At 39.3% G+C, this 25,704-nt stretch overlaps 1 protein-coding gene across 12 annotated transcripts in view; it reads right to left on the bottom strand.

Annotated features, from left to right (window-relative positions):
* ARHGAP10 (Rho GTPase activating protein 10) overlaps positions 1 to 25,704 on the bottom strand; it is a 358,414-nt gene that overhangs the window by 76,348 nt on the left and 256,362 nt on the right. For all 12 annotated transcript variants that reach the window (XR_012006112.1, XM_072773557.1, XM_072773558.1 and 9 more), the window contains 2 exons: positions 21,726 to 21,831; positions 20,125 to 20,284 (listed from right to left, as the gene is read on the bottom strand). Coding sequence is in view for 11 of the 12 variants with exons in the window: in XM_072773557.1 (XP_072629658.1) it covers positions 20,125 to 20,284; positions 21,726 to 21,831 (266 nt within the window). In the remaining variant the exon portion in view is untranslated. The remainder of the gene's footprint in view (positions 1 to 20,124; positions 20,285 to 21,725; positions 21,832 to 25,704) is intronic.

Here is a 25,704-nt window from a genome sequence, read left to right as displayed (position 1 = left end):
CTGCTTTCCAGTTCATCTGGGTTGTTGGCAGAATTCATTTCCTTGCAGTCACAGGACTGAGGATTCTGACTTTTTGACTGGCATGGGCAGGAGCCCCCCTCCCCCAGTTCCCTGCCACGTGGTGCTCTCTGAAGGCAGTTCACAACATGGCTATCTGCTTCTTCCAGGCCCACGAAAACCTCTGTCTCCAGTCTGCTCCCATGGAGCCTTGTATAACAAAACCATCATGGGTAAAACATCCCATCACCTTAGATTCTACTGGTGAGAATCAAGCCACAGGTCCCACAGGCATCAGGCATCCAAGGGCTTACACCACTGGGCCACCTTAGCATATGTCTACCACGCCTGGTTCCAGTGCTTACAAGTCTACTTCATTTTTGTTAACAGGCTGCCAAGTATTTTCTCTTATGGCCACCACATAATTTATTTAACCCACTTCCCTGCCACTGAAGGCTGTGTCTGATTTTTGCTCTGAGATACAGTAGACTTGCAGTAGCAAGGCATATGCTCTACATTTTTGCAAAATCTTGACAGTTATCTGTGAGTACTTTGTAACAGAGAGATGGCTTCAAAGCAGGAGGGGCCTTCTAAGCCTTGCTGGATACTGCAAACCATCACAGAGAGTCTGTTTCAGCTCACACACACTCCTTTCCTCCTGGAGACTTTCCTCCACTCTCAGTGGAACTTTACAGCTTTCTTCAAATAGGTGTTCTTCATCTCTTCATTTAAGCTTACACACCAGTGATTTATCTCTTCTTGATTTGGGCTTACACGCAGGCAATTCATCTTTCTGGAAAACACTGATAATAGGGCTTACTCTCCCACTGTATTTTTTGATGCCTTGCAGTCTATAAGGAAGCTATCGATTGTGGTAATTACTTTTAATCCTTAATCCCAGTGAATCATTTTAGTGTATGTAAGAGCTCTGGGGCTAAATCACACTCGTAAATAATGCGAACTTTCTCCCTTCCAGTTTTCAAACGACCTCTTATTGCTTTCTTGATTTTCTTGTCTAATAATTCTAGGACAACAGTTACTTAGTAACAGTGAGCCAAGTCACAATTTCAATATTCTAAGCATTTCAATAATTAAAAAGAATATTAACTTATGGGTTAAAATACACATTTTAAATGATCTTTAAGTATCCACAATTTCTGCTTTATTAAAATATTTCACTAGGAATTATGGAGAGTTTATCACATGCTTTTAGGCATCTGCTTAAGCTTTTCTCCTCTGACTTAATAATATGGTGTATTATATTAATGTATTTCCTAATATTGAGCCACCCTTGTATTTCAGGGATAAAATCAACTTAGCTTGAAATATTATACTGTTAAAGTACCGCTATTATTTGCTGATGTATTATTTAAGGTCTCTGCACAATATGCTTAAGTAAAATTGATCTACAACTTTATCTTTGACAGACTTTGGCATTGGTACCCTACCAGCATCATAAAAGGAATTTGAAACTCTCCTGTATTATGGTGTGGACTAGTTTAAACATTAACAGATTAAATGACTTCTTCCCAGTTTAAAATTCACCTGTGAAAATATCTGTGCCTGGTGCTTTTTGGGGAGATGACAGCTCTTTTAAAGTTTTTGGTTTCTTTATTAGTTCGCTAATTTTATTCAGATTTTCAAAATTCTGTGTACCGTGTATCTATGGCTATTTCTACATTTGTTTCTATTTATATTTGTGAGCCTTCTCTCCCACTCGTTTTTCTTGACGAGCTTAGCCAAGAAAATCTGTTTTATTTTATGCTCCCCACTCCACCAAAAATGCAAGAGGTTTTATAAAAAACACTTTTTTTCTTTCCTAAATTAATTAATTTCATCTTTCATAATTCTTAATTTCTTCAAACCTGGGGGGAGGTGGGTGGAAGTGTAACTTATTTCATTCTTTCTAGGTTGATTATATATACATTTTCCTCAGAACATAATTTTTGCATGATTCTTTAAGTATTGATACTCTTGTTTTCATAATATTTTTCTAGGTATTATAAAATTTTTTAATTTCTATTTTAATCCATGAATCATGGAAGTTTTTAAACTTCCAGATGACCAGGGACTTTTTTTTTCTTTTTTGCTTTTAATTTCTAGATTTAGAGTATTACAGATCAGGAAAAAAATGATCTGTACTATTTCTGTCTTTTGAAATTTGGAATTTTTGTTTGTGGCCAAAAATAAATACTCAAAACCTATAAACACTGCTTTATTGTCTTCTGAGTTGCTGTAGGAAAATATGAGACAACCAGATGTATTCTCCTAGTGGATTTTTTTCTTCAAAATCTAAAAAAAATAAAAATAAAAAAATCTAATTACTGAATCATAGTTTCATACCTATAACGGATAATTCTGAAGGACTTAAAATTCAAAATTGAGGCTTCCTGAAATTCAGTGAATGTTTTCATCAGATTAGGGTCTCACCTTGATTCAGAAAAATGCTTTCATCTATTTTATCATTAAAATTATTTCTGTTCCATGCATTTCATTCTGTACTGCCGTGGTGACTTGTGATGGGCCATTTTTGCTCTATGTCTGTTTCTATGACTTCTCTTATCTGTCTCTCCTTCCACTGACTGTGATAGTGTCATCAGTGAGGATAATTTAATTTTTGATTCTACGTATTTTGATTTTTTTAAATTTATACACGTCAGTCTGTTTCCTTAGCTCAGACAGTACCTTTAAAGAAATCCTCCTTAATCATTTTATTTTCAACTCCCATTTCATTAAATATTCTTCTACAGAGATAAATTTTAGTAAGTTCATTTCTTCTCTTCCTTGGATTGGTATTTCTTCCAAAACAGATTCTTCTACTACAGTGTACATTTTCTCCTCTCCTCCTGCAATACAGTCACATAGACTGCACACTGAATATTTTTGGTTGGTTGATTTCAACTATACTTGTGTTTTAAATGGGCAGCTTTGTGAACACTTTAGTCATATCACTACACCATGGGTGACATGTCCTTGAATCTCTTCCCATGTTGTGAAGGTCTGTTTTCTTCTTCTATACACTACAGTTTTGCCTGCCCAGTGTTCTGTAGCTGGAGAATGGTGTGTTCATCTGCTTGGGCTGCCACAACAAAACACCACAAACTGGATGGCTCATATAACAAAAATCTAATTTTCTCACAGTTCTAGAGACTGGGAATCTAAGATCAAGGTGCCAGCAGGGGTTGCAGGGGTTGCTGCTCCTGAGGCCTCTCTCTTGGGCTTGCAGATGGCTGCCTTCTTGCTGTGCCCTCACACGGCCTTTCCTCTGTGCATGCATATCCCTGGTGTCTATTCCCCTTCTTATAAGGACAGCAGTCCTGTTGGAAGACCACATCCTTATGACCTCTTTTAATCTAAATTCCCTTTTGTGGAGACCCCATCTCCAATCAGGGCCATGCTATTGGTGTTAGGGCTTCAACATTTTGAGAGGACACAATCAGTCCATAACTAATGGGGATGAGGAGGACAAGGATGCAGCAACCTGGTCTTTCACATCATCTCTGCGGTTTTTGCCAAAATGCCTGTGTCTGCATTCACTCCTCCTGCCTGGGCTGTACACAATTCCAGCAGAGGCCCTGGCCCTTCACCCCCTGCCCAGCAGTCTCTGACCTGGTGGCTGGTTTATCCCCATTTCCTATCATTATCCAGGCAGAAGATGGACCAGGTAAGAGACATGACTTCTAGACATTCATGTTACAAGTTATCAGGCTAGGAAATGGCATTCCCCTCTCTGCTCTTGGGGTTCATTTTTCCCATCTTCTTCTCTTACCAAAGTTCTTTTTTTTTTTTTTTTTACTTAGTTTTGATTCTGAGGTTTTCTTTCTGACTTTGTTTATTGCTGGAGATCACTGCCTCTGGAATGTCTGAGAGAGAGTCCATGGTACATCACATCCTACCCACTCTCCCTGGTAGGAGAACAGGGTGGTCTGGAGGAGTCTCTACCTTTGTGGAAGTTTTAAGTCTTACCCAAGGCTGCCCAAACCATCTCTATATCTTCATCCAAAAAGGAATTTTGAGGATTACATATGCATCTGTTCCATATCACATCTGTGGAAGGTTGAGTTAGGAGTAAAACAGATAGGGCCCATGCCAATTTTTTTTAAATGTCATTGGCTAATCTCTAGCCTTTTCCTCCAATTGACTGAAACTATGGTGTTATTTTTTTCCATTTAACCTATCTTTGGTTAATATTTTAAGATTTTGAGATCTGAGTTTACCTACCATCTTAAAGCATGTGTTTGGGATATCTATTTTAGATAATAAATGGATAATAAATACTATTGGTAAAGACATAAGTAAGGAAATTTGTTATACTTCACTACTTCCTTCACTGCCACACTCTATAAATGGGCCACATTGTTTGTATTAATATCACCTAAGTTTATTTCACCAAAGCAGGGGTTCCTGAGGTCTCTTATAGACTTCAGTAGTAGTGTATACCCTCAAATTGTACGTAAATGGTATATATGCATTTGTATTTTTTCTTTTGAAAATGAGACTGTTATTTTTCATCAAATTCTCAAAGAGGTATGAAACATAAAAACTGGCTACAGTAATGAGCAGGAAAGCTGCCAAGAATGGAGAACAATGGAGAATTAGAAACCATTTACAAGAGTTTGGATTCATTCGAATAATAAAGTCAAGTGAAAGAGTTTTCTTTTAAATTACATGGAATTTGGAAAAAGCTGAGAGGACTTCCAAAAAAGTTGAACCATGGGTGTTTGTGACCCTGAGCATTGCAGGTAACACAGTCCAACAGAAAAGATGGAATAAAAGGAGTATACACACTAAACAATCACCATTCTGAGGATCCTTCCACATCAATCCATCAGTAAGGACAGCTTACTCTGAGCTTATTAGCACATTAAGCACAAATGACCTAATACCTTCATTAAATTTTGAAAAGGCTGACTAATCCTCTTAGTGGACATGTCCCACATTTCCATCTAAACAGAAATGACATTCTAGAGAAATCAAGGGTCTAAAGGCTTTCCTAGAGAAAGAATGTCTCCACTTCTACTTATTGCTGAGTTAGGGAAAGAGAAACAATTACCTTAAAAAAGGCACAGCCTATAAATAAGTTCTATTCTCAATATACAAAACAAGCAAAATTGATTCAGCAACAAATAAGAAAACAGGAGGCAGATCCTCAGAATCATATACTTGAGATTATGATCCTGATTTTGTGTGAGTTTCTGATGTACACTGTTTCTTTATATGAATATAGACGGCACTGCTATCATTTACAAAGGATTACAAATCTTCCTCAAAACCTATTAGTCCAACCACTTTAGAGGTTTGGTTTGGCACAATCTACAGTCTGCAGCTCATGTGCACTTTTGGTAATTAAGAATAAGTAATAATGATGACAAACAACCCACCAGCTGTACAATGATTTATAAGAACTGTCTTGTGCATAGAACCAAGTACTGGCATGTGTGGCCCAAGTAACTATAGAAAGCTCATGACTTTATGAAATCAAATACAGAGATTTCCTTTCTTACTCCTACACATTCCAACAGAGACATACGTAAGCACTTTTGTACAATTTAAACTTGGAGCGATCTGAGTGGTAATATCAACTGAAACACTATGCATCATTTAAGCTGAAAAAGAAAAAAAATATGGTCTTGTTTTTTTTGGGACAGTAGAAAGACCACAAGGAATTTTCTAACTGTGTGGTTTAACTGCCTGAAACCCTTTTTGGAACAAGGCAGATTGTAAATGAATAAACCAGAGCTGTGTGACCTTGGGTAAGTTAATTTCAACTCTCCAAACTTCCATTTCTTGCATTAGTCTGTCAACTACAAAGAAAACAGTATCACCTAAAAGAAAACAAAAAAACAAGACACACAACCAATACTGCCTACCATCTTGGGTTGGCTAGTTGATTTTTGAGTCATATAAATGAGAGCTAGCCGGTGGCTGGAACACCTAGCACTCAAGAAGCCCTTCATGTCGACCCTCTTCCCTAGGTGGACTAAAATGCTTAGGAAAAGGAATTCTGAATTTTATAATCACGTCTGCTAGATCTCCTGCAGGCCTAGCTCACTGCTGTGAGTGGAATGGGTAAATACCTTCTGAAGACACAACTGAGTTGATTCACAAAAGAATGCCTAGTACACTAAGTCTTCAAAGTATAGAAATGATCTTAACCTGGCTTTGGATAAAGAAAGCTACCAGCTTCCTGTAGATCCAAACTCACACAATCCTCAGGCCAGGTCACTAGATCTCCATTGTGTCAGTTTGTTACACACTGGACTTCCAGAAGGCAAGATCTGCTTTTTTTTTTTTCTTTTTCTTAATCTTTTGTGCCTGTCCATAGAATATAAGGCATGAAGAAGCAGCTTAATAGATGTTTGGTGAATGAATTAATAAGTGCATAAAAGAAATGATGCCAACATCAAATATCAGATCATTTGATTTCTATCATGAATAATCTGAGATATATATACAAGTAAAAAATGATATAATAAACTCCTATGTGCATATCATCTAACTACATCAATCACTAACTGGTGGCCAGCTTAATTCATTGATATTCTTCAATTATTCTGAAGCAGTTTCAAGACTTAGTACAGGTTTAAGAACCTTTAAGTAATGAGATTTTACTCTAAAATTCTAGATATTTGTATCTCTATAGTAACAAGAAACACACAATACTACATACAGATCAATAGAAGTCATCATCATTTGGTCAAGAGAAGAGCGGGGACACAAATAAAAGGAAACCAAACCTTTCCCCCAAATCACTATGGATGAGATGGTACTGGTGGTAAAAAGAAAAAAAAGAGAGACACAACAATTCTACAAATATCTGCATGAGAAAAAATAATGGCTTGGGAGGAGGAAGACAGTATTAATTCACCTAACAAATCCTCATTGAAGGCTGGAGGGTTTTTTTGTTGTTGTTGTTGTTTTGTTTTTTTTTTGTTTTGTTTTGTTTTTTAGCTTTTTTACCTTTTTAACAAAAATATTTTTTAGAGAAAAATCCAGAAGATTAAACAGAGGAGGATGCCAGTCTGAGGAGGGTCAGTGTCAGCCAGACACTACAAAGCTTAGGCCAAGAAGAAAAGGGGGGATTTGACCAGACGCCAAAAAGGGAGAGCGGGATAGACATGGCACCACCTTGATCCTTGAGAAAATGTGGGATCCCAGTGACAGTACTCGGTAAAGCTGAAGAACAGAAATAAAGCTGGCAAAACTGATTCCTGCCCTCTGGGGTCATTCTCAAGGAGAAATCAACCAACTGGAAAGTTAAAACAAGGAGGGCTTTTAAGGGACTTTTCATCCTGTGCCAAATTAGTCCAGCAACATAAGGCTGCATGGCTTGAAACTCACTTGACCTGCACTGACCACATTCATGTAGATTCCCATGCTCCTCAGTGAAGTTAATCCTGTACTTCCTAATAGGGCTGGCAACACCAACTTCCCCAACAGAATGGAGAAGACACTTCCAAAGCAAAAGAGAAAAGGTTAAACATCCGAAAGACAGAGAACATCCTGGCAGGAAGGCCTGCTTGCAAAGCTGGCCCTCAGTTGGTGTCCGGGAACCAGGCTGGCAAACAGTTCTTTAAACTGTTATAAATCATCCCCTCTAAGGTTAGGATGGCCCGCCATGCTTAAACTGTTTGTACATAAATATGCATATTTGGGGGTTATGTGGAACACCTGCTTTCCATCTGGGAGTCTGGAAGTCTGGTATATGGTGGGCAAAAGATGCCCCTGTGAGTACCTTCCAATAGGCACTGGTCTCCAATGGGCTTTCCTGAACAGAAGTATCAAACATATGTTATTGTATTTTCAGTGCTGTGGGAAGTCCGCTCTGTGTGACCTCTCCTGGGAAGGAAGAGCATGAGCAAAACTACATGTGGATTCCTCCACATTCTACTCAGGTTGCCTTCTCTCTGTGTGCCTTTACTTCATTGCTGTGATGAATCTAGCTAGGAGTACAAGTATAGGCTAAGCCCCTCCCAGCACATCCCCAAATATGGCAGTGGTCTTGAGGACCCAAGACTACACTTACTGGGAAGACTTCTATTTGGAGGATACTATGTAGTGGCCTGCTTCATCAAGTAAACATTTAATCTACTCTTTTAGCTACAGTGGAAATTGGAGAATTCGTAGAAGCCTAACAGAAATAGAACTGCCATGCCCCACTGTGTATGAGCTAAAACTGCCAACCCTTAATTTAGCCATTTTCCAGCTACCATTCATTAGTCAAAACATTTAGTTAGGTAGGACACTAGTGTTTGCCATGCTAAGGATGCAGGAACCAAAATACTAGCACATGGTCAGCTCTGTTATCACTAAGTGCAGCAATGGTGTTTCCCAATGGCTTTAATTTCAGGCAAATTCAGAAGAATTCAGATGAGACAACAAAAGTGCACCATGAAAACCTGGCCAGGACAGAGGTGCCTTCTTCAGTCTGCCTCAAGTCAATTTCTTTCTGCTTCTCACCCAGGCAGAAGTCTGAATATTAACACATCTCAAAAAAATGGGAAATGGCTGCCTTTCATTGTTTAAGGGCCATGCCTTTCAATGTGGGCTCATTCTTTCCATGGCCAAACTGAGCAATCAGTATTTTAATAAAGGGTTTCCTTGGTGGCTGGCCCCAAGTAGGCAACAGAAACAATGAAGTGTCACTGATGAAATAAAGTTGGAATCTGAGATGAGTGATATCCTTATCTATTCCCCCCTGAGAAGAAACAGGGAAAATAAGTCAACAGCAAAACAAGAAAGGCTAAGCCTGAAGACATGGTCTAGACCCTAACTTCTCATGAATGTATGGCAGCTCTTGGTTTCCCTATGGTTCTAGGTTCTTGACCAGAAATTCTTAAAATTGCACCTACATTTCTTCTGTGTATATCTTTTTTTTAAAGATTTTATTTATTTATTCATGAAACACACAGAGAGAGAGAGAGAGGCAGAGACACAGGCAGAGGGAAAAGCAGGCTCCGTGCAGGGAGCCTGACATGGGACTTGATCCCGGGTCTCCAGGATCAGGCCCTGGGCTGAAGGTGGCACTAAACCGCTGAGCTACCCGGACTGCCCTCTTCTGTGTATATCTAATAGCATTATTTGAGAAAAGGAAATTGGCGAATTCATAGAAGCCTAGCAGAAACAGAACAGCCATGCCCCACTGTGCGTGAGCTAAAACTGTCAACCCTTAATTTAGCCATTTTGGGATCCTCTGGGAAGAGGGCCCCAAGCTTCCATTAAATTTTTAGACTGGGTCCTAATATAATAAAACATCAAAACTATTGCTCTAGACCGAGGAAGAGTATGTCAGGTGCCAAGTAGAATTTAAAATGCTAAATAACTAAGTGGCAGACCAGAGGCCCACCCCACCAGGAAATGGGTAAGAGCACAGTCGGGGATGGAATGGGGATATCAGGTTGGAGACCAACAGCTGGGAACACAATTACCTAGAAAAAAAAATAAATTATGTTAGAGTTGAGAAAATAGTCTAAATACTGGTCTGAGAACACTTAAGAAGAAAGTTAAAGAAGCTCTAGCCAAAATCATGGGAACAGAACAACAAATTCAGATTTGGGTGACCTCAAAATGCCACTTTCTACCAAAAACTCTGTTGACCAGACTCACTTGATCTGTTTCCCTAAGGACTAGGCCTAATTAGCAGCCGGTTTTAAGGACATGCTGGAGCTACCTGATGGCACCAAAATTTAAGTTGAATTAAATCAAAGTTGATGAATAATTCATGTATCCATAAATTTATCAAACTGCAAGTACATTGTGTTGTAAACTTTCTCACACTGTCCAAAGATGATTTAATTGCAACCAAAACAGTACTAAACTGACAGAAGTAAGGAGGGATTTATTAAAAGGAATCAGCAGGAAGTGGAAAGAGCTGGAACTCAAGACTGCTCTGAATCAGTACCTGAGGCCATCAAGAGTCAACCAACAACTTTCCATTTCTCAGCTCTGCACCCTCTTCTAATGAGATTTCCCATCCTTCCCAGCCCTCTCTGCCTTTTTCTCCTGGGCACCTGACCCACCACTAGGGTCTCTTGAGCCTCGAGCCCAGGGGTAATCTCACAGTAACTGGCTGAGTTTCCACATCCCAATTCCAGATCTCTGGAGGAGAGAACCTGACTCAGCCCAGACTCCAATGAAACTCCTCTTGAACATCTAGCCAGCTCTCACCAGCAGATCTAGGTTAGAGAGGTACCATGTCTTATAAACCTATAGGAGGGATGAGCTCCACAGCAAGCAGCTCTCAGAGGCACTGGGCTGTCTGCCAGGACATATTTGTACTAAGTGGCTGGGGGTCGGTACAGATGAGGGGGATCAGAGAGAGGTAAAAGAGGATGAGACAGAGTTCAGAGTCTAGAAAAATACTCTTCTCCTTGCCCTGGTTATCTAGATAGTAGCAGGACATCTTTCCAGAAAAAGAAAGAAAGAAAATAAAAACATTTCCTCTGCAAGCATCCTAATCTGATGCAAGTGACCATATTGTCATTGCATAGGCTTCAACAGTATACATACTTTATTAATATAAACTTCTGTTCATCCCAAAGTTTTTGCTAAAAACATATAGCCTATTCTCAATTCCCTTATTTGAAGTTTTGAAAAATCAGTTCTTTATGTATTATTGAAGTGATACTTTATATTTTCCCACTGACACTATTTGGTGTACTTTTGGATTTCTGAAAATTTATTGAGACCTTGAAACATTCTATTTTTAGTGATTTAGTTCAATCTACATATACTCTAGATCTGCTATTTCTAAGGATCAGAACATAGCTGTCCCGTCTATTGGACAGTGATCACATAAATAAAGCCTTCTATTTACAGCCACTTAGAACGGACAGAGCAGCAGTATAGTCTAGGGTTTAATGGTCCCACCTCCAGAGCCAGACAGTCCTGGGTTTAAATCCCAGCACACCATTTACCAGCTGTGTGAACTTGGGGAAATTCTTACCCTAAGCCCGTTTCTTCATTTGTAAGATGAGGAGGATATCTACCGCACAGAGCTGTTGAGCAGGGTATTAAATGAATTTATGATGTAGAATTCTTTTTTTTTTAAGATTTTATTTATTTACTCATGAGAGACACAGAGATTGACAGAGACATAGGCAGAGGGAGAAGCAGGCTCCCATCAGGAGCCAGATGCAGGACTTGATGCCAGGACCCTAGGATCACAACCTGAGCTGAAGGCAGATGCTCAACCGCTGAGCCAGCCAGGTGCCCCAATGTAAAATTCTTTACAGTATGAGCACTTAATAAATATTAAGCTTTCTTATTATCTGTTAATTATCCTTATGCTGATGAACACAAGGAAAGAGATGATAAGCAGAGTTTCTTCGCTAGAGTTGGCAAAGGTAACTGGGGAGGCCTGAAACATCATTAGTGATAAATACATATTAACACCTTTGGCCAAACCCATGGAATGTACAACACCAAGAGGGAACCAAAGAAACTCTGGACTTGGGACAATAATGATATGTCAGTATAGTTTCATCAACTGCACCAAATATAACACTCTGGTGCGGGATACCGAGAATGGGGAGGCTCTGTGGGCGGGGAAGGAAGAGCAGGGGATATAAGGGACACCTCTGCAATTCCTTCTCAATTTTGTTGTAAACTAACACTGCTATAAAAAAAAAAAACAGCAATAAACATGAAGTCTTTTAAAAGATACACATAAGTCATTAAAGTTGTTTAATATAAAAAATGTGTATATTTATACACACATTATCAGACAGTGACAGTGTAAGGTTAAGGGATAGGCTTTGGAGACAGACTGGGCTCAAATCCCAGCTTGGTCACTTTCTAGGATGATGGCCTTGAGCAAGTGATTAAGCCTCCCTGAGCCTCATCTTCCTCACTTGTGCAACAGCAGTGAGATGACTACCTCGTGTGGATCAGCTCACCTCATCTCTGCAACAGCTCTGTTGAAGAGGTACTTTTGTTATTTCTATTTCACAGAGGAGGAAACTGACAGTGAGAATCAACAGGGTGACCAAATCACACAGAAGTCACATACCTGGTGGAGCTGTCAACCCAAGGAATCTCACTTTAGAGCTCACTGTGCTACATTATGTGATCCTATATAGAGTATTTCAATAAAATGTCATAGAAAAAGCTAAGCCTAGTGCCCAGCACACAGTCATCCCTCTGCCAATATTGGCTATTATAATTATTATTGTTCTTAATTTTACATTGAGAGAAGTGAAAGAGACAGCTCTGAAAGCTGGGGTTTTTGTTTTATAAAAGAAAATAAAAGTGGGCACATCCATGCAAATGGTCAAGCCCATAAGCACCCCAACCCCACACTGTCCCCTAAGGAAAGGCATCTGATGGTACCTTCACCATTGCTCACCTACCCATCCTCTACCAATCCCTCACTCCTGATTTCTTATTTTCCTTTCCAAGAACTCTTGGTGTTGTTCAAAAAAGAGAGATGAACAAAAGAATCTTGTTCCTCATCATCCTTAATTCTACAAATACTGACTGAGTACCAAGTTCCAAGCCCAGAGCTAGGCTCTAACGACCTGTCTTTGCAGCTCTGTGTCTCCAAGGACCTTGGCAGAGAATTTCTGAGTGGGCCAGCTCTCCTAGGCATGCTTTCTTTCTCCAGCTTCTCAATCTTCATCTCTAACATGAACACATTCTCATTATTAAAAATATTAAGAGTCCTTCCTTCTATTGAATCAAAAATTCACCTCCTAGCAAGTTCCGCTCGCCTGTACTGACTATGCTTTCTTAGATAACAGAAAATAAATCTATCCCCTCACCTTCTGATATGCAGCTCTTTGATTTTTTTGAGACAGCCCCAGTGCTTTGTCTATACTGGACACTAAAATGCTGCAGAATGAAAGAACCTTGTCTCCCAAATTTTCTCTTATCACACGATGCTAGTACCATGGGAAAACACTACCTATCCCCTCCTATCCACACCTAGGCTCAGAGAAGGGACTTCCTGCAGCATAGCTAAACAGAGAGCAGAACTGAGAAGACAATGTCATTATTATCTTCTGACTCTCCTTTGAGGAAGGAGAAAGGCACAGAGAAAGTTTTCTGTGGTTTTAAAGCTGCTTCTTAAACAATCCAGAGAATGCAAGGCCCTACTGAGGGGAAAAAAAAAAAAAACTAACAGTAAAGTAAGTGTCCATGGCTATGTCAAGATGCCAACATTCAAAAAATTGGGAGAAGGGGAAAAAACCACCCCTCCTGCAATTTGTCAACTCTTCTTGCCACGGGATTTTGACTTCTAAACTGAACCATCACTACTCAGGCAAACAAAGCTTTTAGAAGCTTTGGAGTTTTATTACCATTGCTGTTGTTTAAGATATTTATTTTTCTCTCACATGAAAACTGGTGCTGCCTAGCAACCCAGTGCCAGCAAAGCTAAATCAAGAAGCATTTTAGGCTGCATTTTTTTAAAAAAGAGATTTCTTTTTCCCCTGAATGACAGGCACACTCTAAGACTAAAAAGGTTCCTTGCACCTCAAGGAAAATGGTTTGCATACTACTCACTTGGGCCTCTTTCATAGTCAAGGATGACAGAGACCAAGTGAGTAGTATGCAAGTAGTACGCGAGGCACATCTTCAAGAGAGGAAGGTTAGATGTGCCTCGCCTTTGCAGCCACAGGAGCCAAGGCGTGGGATGCCCCAAACCAAAACCAGTCTACATGCGGCTGTTGCTGGACTGCAGGTTGAGATCGACTAGGGAACCCATCCCACCACTGAACTTAGGACATGATCTTCTAGCTTTTGGCAAAGACAAGGATGTAGGTCAGAAAGTTGGTCCCAAGGTTAACAAGAGGAATGCAACATGCCATTTGGTGTACTTCACGTGTGCATGTAATTTAATATTCTGACTGTGGTGCATGCCTGATAGGAAACATGTATGCCCTTCTCATCTTGACTCCTCTGTGACTGGAGGTACACTGGCCCTTCGCAAGGATTTTGTAACATACGTTACAGGCAGGGTTACTGAAGATACCTCAGAACAAGAACAGAACATCAGCCTTTTCCACAAAGCATGAGCCACAAATGGCCCTCCATTTTCTCACCAGGAAAAAATGAGACAAAGGCTGCCAGCATACCGTTTCAAAGACTACATTGTTTATTTTTTTTAAGTTTTAAGAATTCTTATCAAGGAAAATTCTTATGTAAATGTGATTATCTCTCGGTACCCTGTGGTCCACAGAAACTGAAGTATATAAAGGCTGACACTAGAAAAAACCTTCATGACCTACTGCGTATCACAGAATCCGTGAACACCACGGCAACCTGAAGCACCACACAAAGCTAAAGGCAACTAGAGCACCACATCTGGCATATCACACTGAAGATTCAATTATAATCCTTAACAAGATAAATATATGGGCATACCTCAAAGATATTGCGGGTTTGGTTCCAAACCACTGCAATGAAGCGAATATTGTAATAAAGCGAGTCAAATGAATTTTCTGGTTTCCCAGTGCTATGTTTACACTGTACTGTAGGGTATGAAGTGTGTAGTTGCATTGTGTCTAAAAAAAATTTTAAAACAATGCACATTCAATAAAAAATACTTTATTGCTAAAAAATGCTAACCACTATCTGAGCTTTCGGCAAGTTGTAATCACTGATCACCATGACAAATATAATAATGAAAAAGAAAAAAAAAAAAATAATGAAAAAGATTGAAATATTCCAAGAATGACCAAAAAGTGAAATGTGACAGAGACACAAAGTGAAATGGCACTGATAGATGGTTGCTCCCTGCAGGGTTGCCACAAACTTCTGATCTGTAGAGAACTCAATATCTGTAAAGGGCAGTAAAGTGAAAAGCAATAAAATAAGGCATGCCTATAACCTGGATTAAAATTATATAAATTGTGTAAAGTGATTTAGTTGAGAGTCACATTGCATATCTTACTTCATATGAATTGCCAATATAAGTATTAACATGAAATAAGACAGATAATAAAAGAAAACCACATTGATATTAATGTTTTCTTTGATGATTCTCAAAGGCTCTTCATAATCGACTAGGGCCCCTCAGGGACTAGGGGAGAGACTAGGCAAGGGTCACATTATAAACACAAATTTCTCTTATAACACTAAAAATGTGTACAATAGCAGAATGAGCTCCATTTCAATAAACTCTATTAAGTCCCAAGAGGGTTCTTTAACATACCTTTCACAGTTCCCCTAATGAGCCCCCAACCCCAGAAATTAGCTAACAGAACATTAGAATTGAAACTGAATAGCAAACTGTATATAATTCAGGTGCTAGCAGTCCTACCCTCCTCCTTCCCTTCCCTGTCCTGTCTGTGCTGACTTTTTCCACCTGTGTATTCTGTTGTGCAGGAAAAATACAAGGTAGAGCATATCTGCTACTACCCATGGCTGAACACTCACTCATTTAAGTCTTCAGCTCTTGTTTCCAAGAGACATCTACCCTTGGAGTAAGTACTCATACTCACCCAAAGTGACAGTGTCCGGCATCACTGACAATGCCCCTTCACAACCCAACACTGAAACTTGGCTGCGTTTCTTCTGGCTCCTGTTTTACCACTAACCAAAAAATCTTGGTGTTTCTCAAGGATATTGCTCTTAACCTTCTCCTAGTTATGAGAAGCAAAAGTATGGGAGTCAAACAATCCTTACTTAGTTCAACCCAAGTGTTGCCTGCCACTCACCAGCAGTGTGCCCATAAACAAGCTAATTTCTCACCCTTCAGTTTTCTCACATGATATAAAGGGATAGTATATGTACTAAGAGTTCTGTATATATACAGGGATACTATTCCATATGCATGCAATGTATATTTTACTTTATGTCTATTTTAAGTACCTAATTATATCTATAATATCTATTTTAAATATCTAATACCTATTTTACATTCACAGATGTAGACACCAGAGTTACAGGAGACAAGTGCCCCATGTAGTAGACCAAAAGTGCATAATAAAACAATGAGCATACTTATCTATGCCAATCTCATGCCTTTCTATCTTATACTTTCTACCACTAAATTCTCTCACAAATTTGAGTCCCACATCTCCAACTGTTTGTTACACATCCAAACAATTCAATTCAGCATTTTATAAACTGAACTCTTGTCCGAAACCCATTTTTCCTTCTTTTTATTAATGACACCAAGATTCTCCCAGGATTGGGTCCTCAGTCATGACCTACTGACCATCATTTATAACATAACCCTCTGAGATGGCCCACAGATCCAATCCCTGGACTGTGTCCACTGTACCTCAGGAGATGACTCCTGCTCCCCTTGAACTCCCATTCTCACTACCATATCCTCAACTATGTGCTGTGTGACCTCTCACCTGGTCTGTTATCCCTCTACTTTCTACTTGCTAACCTGCTGCCAGATTAACCTTCCTGAAGCAGTTTACCTAAAAACCATGAGAGGCCCTGGTACCCATAAAATGATATCCACAAGTCCTATGGTGACATTCCCAACTTCCCCACACCTGGCCCAAATCTCTTTCCAATCACATCTCATGTCACTTGCCCGTGTTCCAACCGAAGCTGCATTCCCAGAACACACACCTACTCTCTGTGCTTCTCTGATTACATGATTTCCCCATACCTGAAATGTCCTCTTAAAACATTTCCACCTGTTCAAACTCCATTAAAACCTATGCAAACCACATAGTCAGGAAACGTTCCAGATTCCTCACAGTCAGACATAAATTCTCCTCTAAAGTCTTGGCAGTTTTATCTGCATCTGAGAGAGCTTATTCTCCATGACATCCTGCAGTTACTGCCGGACAGATCTTTTCCCTGCTGCACTCATTGCCTTCACTTCCCTCAAATCTCACACCACATCTGACTCCATGCAGGTGCTCATCACAAATGTAGTGCATCAATCCATAAGAAGTATATTTTGTCAAGAACAAAACATATGGGGGCTCCTGGGTAGCTCAGTTGGTTAAGCGTCTGCCTTCCGCTCAGGTCATGATCCCAGGGTTGTGGGACTGAGCCCTGCACTAGGCTCCCTGCTCAATGGGGAGTCTGCTTCTCCATCTCCCTAAACTCCTCCCCCGCAGCTCGTGCTCACTTGTGCTCTCTCTCAAATAAATAAATAAAATCTTTTTTAAAAAGCAAAAAAGAACAAACTTATGAAAAATTCATACATAAATTCTAAGGTACAATCCCAATTTGAAAATCCATGGGAATTTCTCAGCACCCTTTTCCACCTGGGAAATGCAATTTTCTGGTTTGCACGGGAAGAAAGACCTTGATAATATTTTTGGCCCATGAACACTTCTTTTAAAACAACATCTTAATGTATTGTGTGGGAATGAGGCCAAAACATGTGGATTAAGTTTCCTATAGAGTACATACGGGTCTTACGTAAACAGCGAAGAGGCTAGGATAAAATGTGATCTCCAAGGCAGATTAACTTGGGTCTTTTTCTAACTCTAAAATTAATCTAGAGCTTTCTTGCTTTAATTATATGCTGAAAGTTTCCTCTTCTGCTTTAGTGACTTTCCTGGTCAGAGTCAACATTTTTCACATTCCTAGGATGAAAAAATAAGTAACTGAGGGAAAGAAAAGGCCTTCCTTCTATTGTCACTCTCCCTTCCGTCAGCTCTCCTTTGTAGATACTATCTAGGCCTCTTCATTCCCTCTCTCACTGCCCCTGCTTTTTGCTCCCCTATCTCTTATAATTCTTTCTTCCCCCAGAAGACTCTTCTTTTTAGCCCTTCTATCCTCCTTCCTCTCTTTCTCATTTTGTTCTCAAACATTTCCTAAGAGGAACCATATCCCTCCCTCACCACATTCAAGTCAAACACGAGATCTTTGGGTGGTAAACATGGATCAGTTGCCAAGGAAACTTGAGGCTCCTATGGGTACATGCATCCATGTGAAGTTTCTCTGCCCAACCACTCTCATCAGCAGAAATATCCTTCCTCATAGCAGAGCCTGGACTCTGAAGTGGAGTCCAGCTGAGCAGGAATAAAGAGCTGGGAGTGAAAGTAGACAAGGATGAAATTGGAGAGAAAAGAAGAGGAAATGGGGAAATTAAGTTCTCAGAAATATGAACTAATCCAAGCTAACAGCTCCCCACCCCCAGCAACCCTGTGCTTCCAAATCTAAACCCACGCACTTAATGAAGAATCTGAAACTCAATATCTCACTTGCCTCCTCCTTGATAGGAAAGTCAGTGCTTTAATTCACATTGGCTATGCATTCACAGCATTATCTAGCATAGTCACAGAAAGGCAGAGGGGAAAACAGAAAGCCCTCTCCTTAGCTCTATAAAGCTTCATCTGTGAGAGAGGGTTTGGTTTCATCTGCCATCACTATTATAATTGCCTCAGCAATGCCACTTGGAAATTCCTATAGGATTTGTTAACAAGGTGAAAGCAGCACTATCTACGTCCCGAGTAGAAAAATCATGGACTTATCTTCTCAGCTTCAAATAAGAAAACAGAAAGCTGCAGCATTTGATGGCAATCCTTTCATCCAAGAGCAAGACCCAGAGCTAGTATTTTCACAAATAAACTGCATAGAAGTTCCCTAATTGGGATTTAATCTAATGATAGCCATACCACTAAACATTGTTCCAAAGCTTGTGGGTCTATTTACTTTTTTCTTCTTAAAGATTTCTTTATTTATTGGAGAAAGAGAGAGAGAGAAAGCAAGTGAGCAGGTTGAGGGTGGGGGGCAAAGGGAGAGAGAATCTGAAGCAGACTCCACACTGAGCACAGAGCACAATGTGGGGCTAGATCCCATGATCCTGAGATCATGACCTGAGCCAACACCAAAGGTTGGACACTTAACCAGCTGTGCCACCCAGGTGCCCCTAATTATTTCTTCATCTAAAAATGTTTATTAGCCATCTTTCCTTAAAATTATCTGGATAGCTTAGGGCACCACTTCCTATCTAAAAACAAGCAAAAAAAAAAAAAAAAACCTTCTTATAACAATGAGCAAGCTACTTTCACTATAATGGACAAGAAAATCTCTGACCAGATCTCATACTGAACTCTTCAGTGGGAACCACTCTTCACACAAGCTAGAATTGCTCTAGCAAACAGCAAATGCAACAAGGCTCTTGCTCTGCCTTGCTCATAGAGACTATACCTCTGTTGTTTCTTTCTTTCCCACTCCTCTGACCCTCCTTAAAATTTACTGAGTTCATCAATTCATCCAATAAACATTAACTCAATGCTTAATATGTACCAGGTATTATTCTAAGTATAAAAAACTATCTCTGTCCTCAAGTATCTGGCAGGGAAAAATAGATAACTATGACAATAAATAAGTTATATAGCATGCTAGACAGGGACAAATACTATGGGATGCAACTCCCAAAATAGGGCTCCACCTCCCAGACTGTGAGCTGCTTTCCATCGGGGACTGTATTGTTCATCTTCGCAGCCTAGTACCTCATACACGCTTGGCATATAGTGCAATCTCAGTTGAAAACAAGCAAACAAACAAACAAACAAACCTCTAATAAACAAATGAGTAACCAAGCATTTTAACAGTTCTCAAATTTCCTATCTTAAAAGAAGTGAGTAAAATTATAAGCAAGGTCCTGAACTATAATGATAATGAGAAAAAAACTACATAAAAGTTCTTGAAAGAATCTATTGTATTTTGAAGACTCTTATAGTCCCCAGATCATAGAGAAACAAGTAAAAAGCTGTGTCACTAAAGAGATTATTCATTATAAACCAAAATTCTTAACCTGGGGTTCCCAGATTCAGGGATGCATGTGACTCCCCGGAAACTGTTAGCACCATATGGGACATAAGGGGGAGTTACAAGTGTGTTTTTCTAGGGAGAGTGTGACACAGATTGGCAAAAATATTTTCCCTGTGTTACAAAAATAGAATTTGAGAAATCCAAGGATAGGACTGAAGGTTGCAAAGAATCTAAACAGTCCAATATTATATTGTAGATAATCATTTGCATCTGGGTAAATGCTTAAACCAATGAGATAACAGACGACCAGGTAAACTTCAGATTTACGGAAATCCAGTGGAAGACTGAAGCTCAATGGGAACATCTCAGAACCAAACTCTTTATTATAATAATAACAAAACCATTTAAAGGTAGTGGGGAATCTTATAGTTTCGTATGGAGATAAAGCCAAAAAACGGGAAAGGAAAAACAAAGGAAGTTTACCTTTTCATGGTTTTCAATTAAGATTTCCACCACGATGTTCTGAAACTTCAAATCCATGATGGCAGCGACAGTTTCTTCCTGTGGCCTCATCAGAGTTGGTCCAAACACCACTCCTAGATTTGCCACAGTCATGAGGTTCTGCTTGGAGTGATTTGAAACACTGATATGGAAGAGGTGGGGAGAGAAAGTCTCCAGTCAAAAGAGAGCCAATAGCTGGGGAATATACAATCTTCTGCTAACTCTTTATTTCCTTAAAAACAAGGAGTCAAGATATTCAACTGTCCTCAATGTCTGCTTCTGAAATAATAGGATCTGACAAGACCCTAGGAAGTGATGAAGCCCCTGCCTACCTTCCTACTATTCCTCTGTTCTTGATGCTTGGCTGTAACCACAATGGCTTCCTTAATAATTCCATGTTTATGCTAGGTTTGTGCCCCTCGAAGATCTTCTTTTACCATTTCCCTCTATTTTTAGTATCCTCTTTTTCCCTAGACTATTATATCCCTGGCTTCCAGTAATGACCAGACTGTATGGTACCTCTGTTAGAATTAGCTACATAGAACTTGGTCAGAGCACCCATATTCACCTCTTTGGCCCAATTCACTGTGCAGTGATCAACCTATACAACTGTTCTCAGAAGCCCTGACACTTAATTCAGGTCTCAGTTCAAAGGTCTCACCCTTAAGATACCTTCCATAATAACCCTCTTCGTAGTCCCATAGCCGATATACATTCTCTAACCCCTCATTGTAGCTTGTTTTTTTTAACCACTTATTACCTGAAAGTATTTTGTATTTTTATTTGTAATCTGTTTATGATCTTTTCTCTCTTAGAAAGAAGGGACTTCATGAAAGTAAGGAATTCATCTATCTTGTTTGACTATGTATCCACTAGCACCTAAAAAAGGCATTCTGTAAATATGTGTTGGCTAAATGAATGAATGGCTACACTAGCAGTAGGACATTTTGGAGGATGTAATATCGTCTGACTTTCCGTTTCTTTTTATGTAAAACAAAAACATAATAAATAATATAACTGAATTTAAAGCATTCTAAAACAGCATTCCTCAGCTTCCTCTTACCTCTAAAATTCTGCAATTACAGTGATTTAAGAGTCATTTATATTTGAAGAGGGGGCTAATTTCTCCATGAAATGATTACATTTTGCTTGCTTTTTAAAGGAGTAAAAAGACTAGAATGGATCCTATGAAATAACTACCTATTACTGGATTAAACTAATTTAAAGGCCATGTTCAAATTTAGAGTTAGGTAGGTGTGAAACTAGACTAAATTCACTAACAGACTTATAATCACATTTCCAGAATCTGTGTACAGGGAAGTGGATAATATTCTCTTCTTTTACTTCCAATCAAACCCCAAGTTGCTGGCAGTGATGTTAAGCAAATAATTATACTACTTCACGAAAGCATCATATTTCAATGCTCTTGTCCAAAACATACACAGTGAGTCAACTGTCCAGCCTGGCTTTCCAGGCGTGGTCCTGGTATTGTGTAGAGAGCCCCACTTCCAACCGTTACAAATCCAAGAACCCTGCATGGCACCCAGAGCGAAGCAAAGAAAGTAGGAGAGAAAGAGGCTTACTTTGTTAAATGTTTCACCAAAATATCCAACATTTCTTTATTTTTCTCTGGCAGTTTGTGTACCAAGAAATGGATAGCATTAACACGAGATTCTGGGCTTCCACTTTCTTTAAAGAAAAAAGAAAAAAAATAGATTACTCAGAATCAAATACAGTCCTAAAAATCAACCATTACAACAGTTCATCTGTTCAATATCTTTAAACAGAGAATTTAAATGTATTTTGTCACTTTTCAAAAAAAAAAGGTGGGGGACCTATCTTTTGCTGTATTCCTTAGTCCTCTGTACCTCTCCTATGAGATACTTTCAGTGTGAATGCAACAAGTGCCTTCCCCTAGGATGATATTTAACAACAGAGGGCTACTACAGCTTCTCCTTCCTGCACACTACAGTTCAAGTCTGCTCATCATTTGCAGAGTCGCATCACTGTCACTGCCCTATGATGGAATGCAAATAAAATATGGGCAAATAGGTTCTTCCCTCTTAGGGTTGAGTTTTATTCCCCCAAAAGGACACACTGAAGTTCTAATCCCTGAGTGTCTCAGAACATGACTGTTTTAAAATGTACCTAGGATTTGTTTGAATCAGGTATGGTAAGACACGCAGACATGGAAATGACTGAGTGGAAGGAAGAGGTTTATACTCACAGTCCTTAGAAACAGGAGGCATGGTATGCCAGGGTCAGTCAAGAGGCAGAGAAAAGAGGAGAAAAATGTGGGCAAGAGGCTTTATTGTGCCTTCCATGTGAAAAAACAGGCGAGGCAGAGTAAGCCGGCTTAGGATTGGTTGGTTTGAATTATTTTAGCAGGCTCTGGGGCACAGGGGCTGTGTCAGGCATCAGGTACCTGGCCCTGAGGTGATCAGGGCAGAAGAATGAATATTGACATGGAGTGGAAGAGCCCAAAAGACAGAGTAAAAGTGAGAAAATGGGCTCTGGATTGGTTGGCACATGGAAAGTATATTCAGTTTACTACCTCAAGGACTTGGTTAACCCCAGGAAGGGCAGTCTCCCCAGGGTCAGTAAGGCTCCAGATGTCAAAACATCAGAATAAAAAGCCATGCTTAACATAATGACCTTACTTGGGAATAAGGTCATTGCTGAAGCCATCAGTTAAGATGAGATCATACTGGAGTAGGGTGGTCCCTTAATCTAGTATGTCTGGTGCCCTTATAAGAAAACAAAGACACAAAGAGAAAATGGCCATGTGAATGTGAATATAGACACAGGAGAATATATCATGTGACAATGGAGGCAGAGATCGGAGTGGTGTGTTTACAAACCAGGAAATGCCAAGGACTGCCGGGAACCACCATATGCTGGAAGGAGTATGGAAAAGCCTTCCCTGGAACTTAGAGGTCGGCCCTGCCAACCTACACCTTGATTTTGGACTTCCATTCTCTAGAACTGTGAGTGAGTAAATGAAGGAATGAATTTACTAATTTATTTACTTATTTATTTATTGACTGATTGGTAGATTGATTAATTGATGAAAGCCATCCAGCCACCCTAGGGAATGAATACATTCACTTTCCCCCTTAGACTCTGGAATAAATTCTCCATGGCTCTTATTAACAAACGATGTGCCCAAATTCCCTTTCTCATGTTCTCGACAGAAAATATCAAACACATCAATAAAATGCTTGCTATTGAGAATTCCATTAAAGTTTTCAGTAGTGTCAAAGAAGCGACTAATGAGAATCCTGTGATCAGTTAAGGCAGTGGAAGGAACGGTAGAGACTGCTTGGAGGCTCATGGAGAGCTGGAAGGAGAAGCTGAAGATGAGTTTCATGTAAGGGAGGGCATTTGAGTTGGGTCTTGAAGAACAGATAATTCAAAGAAGAAAGGGAGAACTGGGGAGGAAGGGGCACACTCCAGATTCTGCAAACAGTAGGAGAAAATGCACGGCCTAGGCAGAGAGAACACCTCAAGCATATGGGAAGTCCGAGGCCAAACTCTAGTTTGTAAGAGCTAAATGGAAGAATCTGTCCTTACTGTTGGCTTTGAAATCAGTCATGGTAAAAAAAGGCTGGGAAGAGATATGAACAGAGTTAAATTTGGGGAAGATACATCTGACATTTTTTGATTCCAAGGTTATCTTTAAGTTGTGAATATTCATAAAGCTGTATGCTTATTATTGGTGCACATTTCTATTATGTTTCAACAAAAAGTTCACTTACATTAAGTTACCTATAATAAATCTCACCCTGAGGCTAGTAAATTTTAGATTTAATCTTTTCAGAATTTTGCTTCCTTTTTTCATAATGAAATGTGCAAACAAGACTATCTCATTTAATATACTATGGATATCTCTCCATGTCATTAAAAGGAACACCACAGCATCGATTCTATGAACATTTAAGTTGCTTTCAGTGACTGTACAGATAAATCTGTTCCAGTTTACACTTCCAATAGTAATGTTTTAGAGTGAGGAATGAGATCTTACAACACAGGACACAGCTGTTGCTAAAGAAAAAAGAAAGCAAAAAGGCTAAGAAATGAAAAGGAACCTGATAAAGCAGAATATAAATAATCAAATCATATTACATAATAAAAATTCTTAGATTGGGGGCACCTGGGTGGCTCAGTTGGTTAAGCATCTGCTTTCAGCTCAGGTCATGATCCCAAGGTCCTGGGATTGAGCCCCACAGTGCACTCCCTGCTCAGCAGGAAGCCTGCTTCTCCCTCTCCCTCTCTGCCTCTCCCCCAACTCGTGCTTGTTCTCTCTCTCTAACAAAATCTTTTTTAAAAAAAACTCTTAGATACAGACTAATTTTGTCACTGAAAACAAAAGTACAACTATCTAAAGAGTTAGGTGAGGAATATCACTCAGCCATAAAATAGATGAGATCCCGCCATTTGCAAGAACACAGATGGACCTAGAGGGGTGAAAGAAGTCAGAAAAAAACAAATACTGTATGATTTCACTTAAATGTGTAATCTAAAAAACAAAAACAAACAAACAAAAAACTCAGACTCATAAATACAGAAAAAAAGCAGGTGGTTATAGAGGGAAGGGTGAGGGTAGGGTTTAGTGGGTGAAGGGGTGTGGAAGGTACAAGCTTTCCGTTATAGAATGAGTAAGTCACAGGGATGAAAGGCACAGCATAAGGAATATAGGCCATGATATCATAATAACACTATATGGTGATAGACGGTGGCTACACTTGTGATGAATATAGCATAACAAATAGACTTGTCAAATCACTATGTTGTAAATTTGAAACTAATGTAACATTGTGTGTCAATACTTCAAATACAATACTTCAAAAAGTCTCACAAATTAGGTGATAAATTGTAATCAAGTTTTTTATCTGGAGTTAAAACCAAGATAATACCTCATTATATCAAAGCTGGAGAAAAATGAAAGTAATTTTTAAAAACTAACATTTTCAATTCACAGCTTTAATTTTAAAAATAAAATTAGAGGAAAAAATTAAAGTCAGGACTCTGAAAAATTCCAAAGGAATAAAAGGATAACTGCCTATGATAAGAATTACATACATTCAAAAACTGAAAATTTTCTAAAACTTTGCACTAAAAAGCTAGTTCTAACTCATGTTATCTATCTTGTCATTAGTAGGATCTTTCTCCAAAGAAAACCTAATTTTAATATTTGGGGATTTATTAATTTTTCAGAAACACAAGCCAGAGAAATCATTTCCCACCCTCTAAGGTTAAAGTTCTTCATTTCTAAAAATAGTAGAATCAGTTTTGAAAAACAGAGTCAAAGCCTTCCACTTCCTTCTCTGAGTGCCCCTACGACACCTATCTTCATTTGAAATCACACAGGCATTTTTTTGAAGCCTGCTTCTTCCCTCTTTCAAAAAGAAGAATATTTGGAAATAAGATTTTTTTTCTTTTTTAAGATTTATTTATTTATTTATTTGAGAAAGAGAGAGAGCAGGGGCAGATGGTCAGAGGGAGGGAGAGAGAGAAAATCTCCAGTAGGCTCCCCACCTAGCACAGAGTCAGACTCAGGGC

Source organism: Canis lupus, chromosome 13 (assembly GCF_048164855.1).
Source record: "Canis lupus baileyi chromosome 13, mCanLup2.hap1, whole genome shotgun sequence".
Classification (NCBI taxonomy): Eukaryota; Metazoa; Chordata; class Mammalia; order Carnivora; family Canidae; genus Canis; species Canis lupus.
Note: the sequence above shows the minus strand (reverse complement) of the source record. Positions and strands in the feature narration are given on the sequence as shown.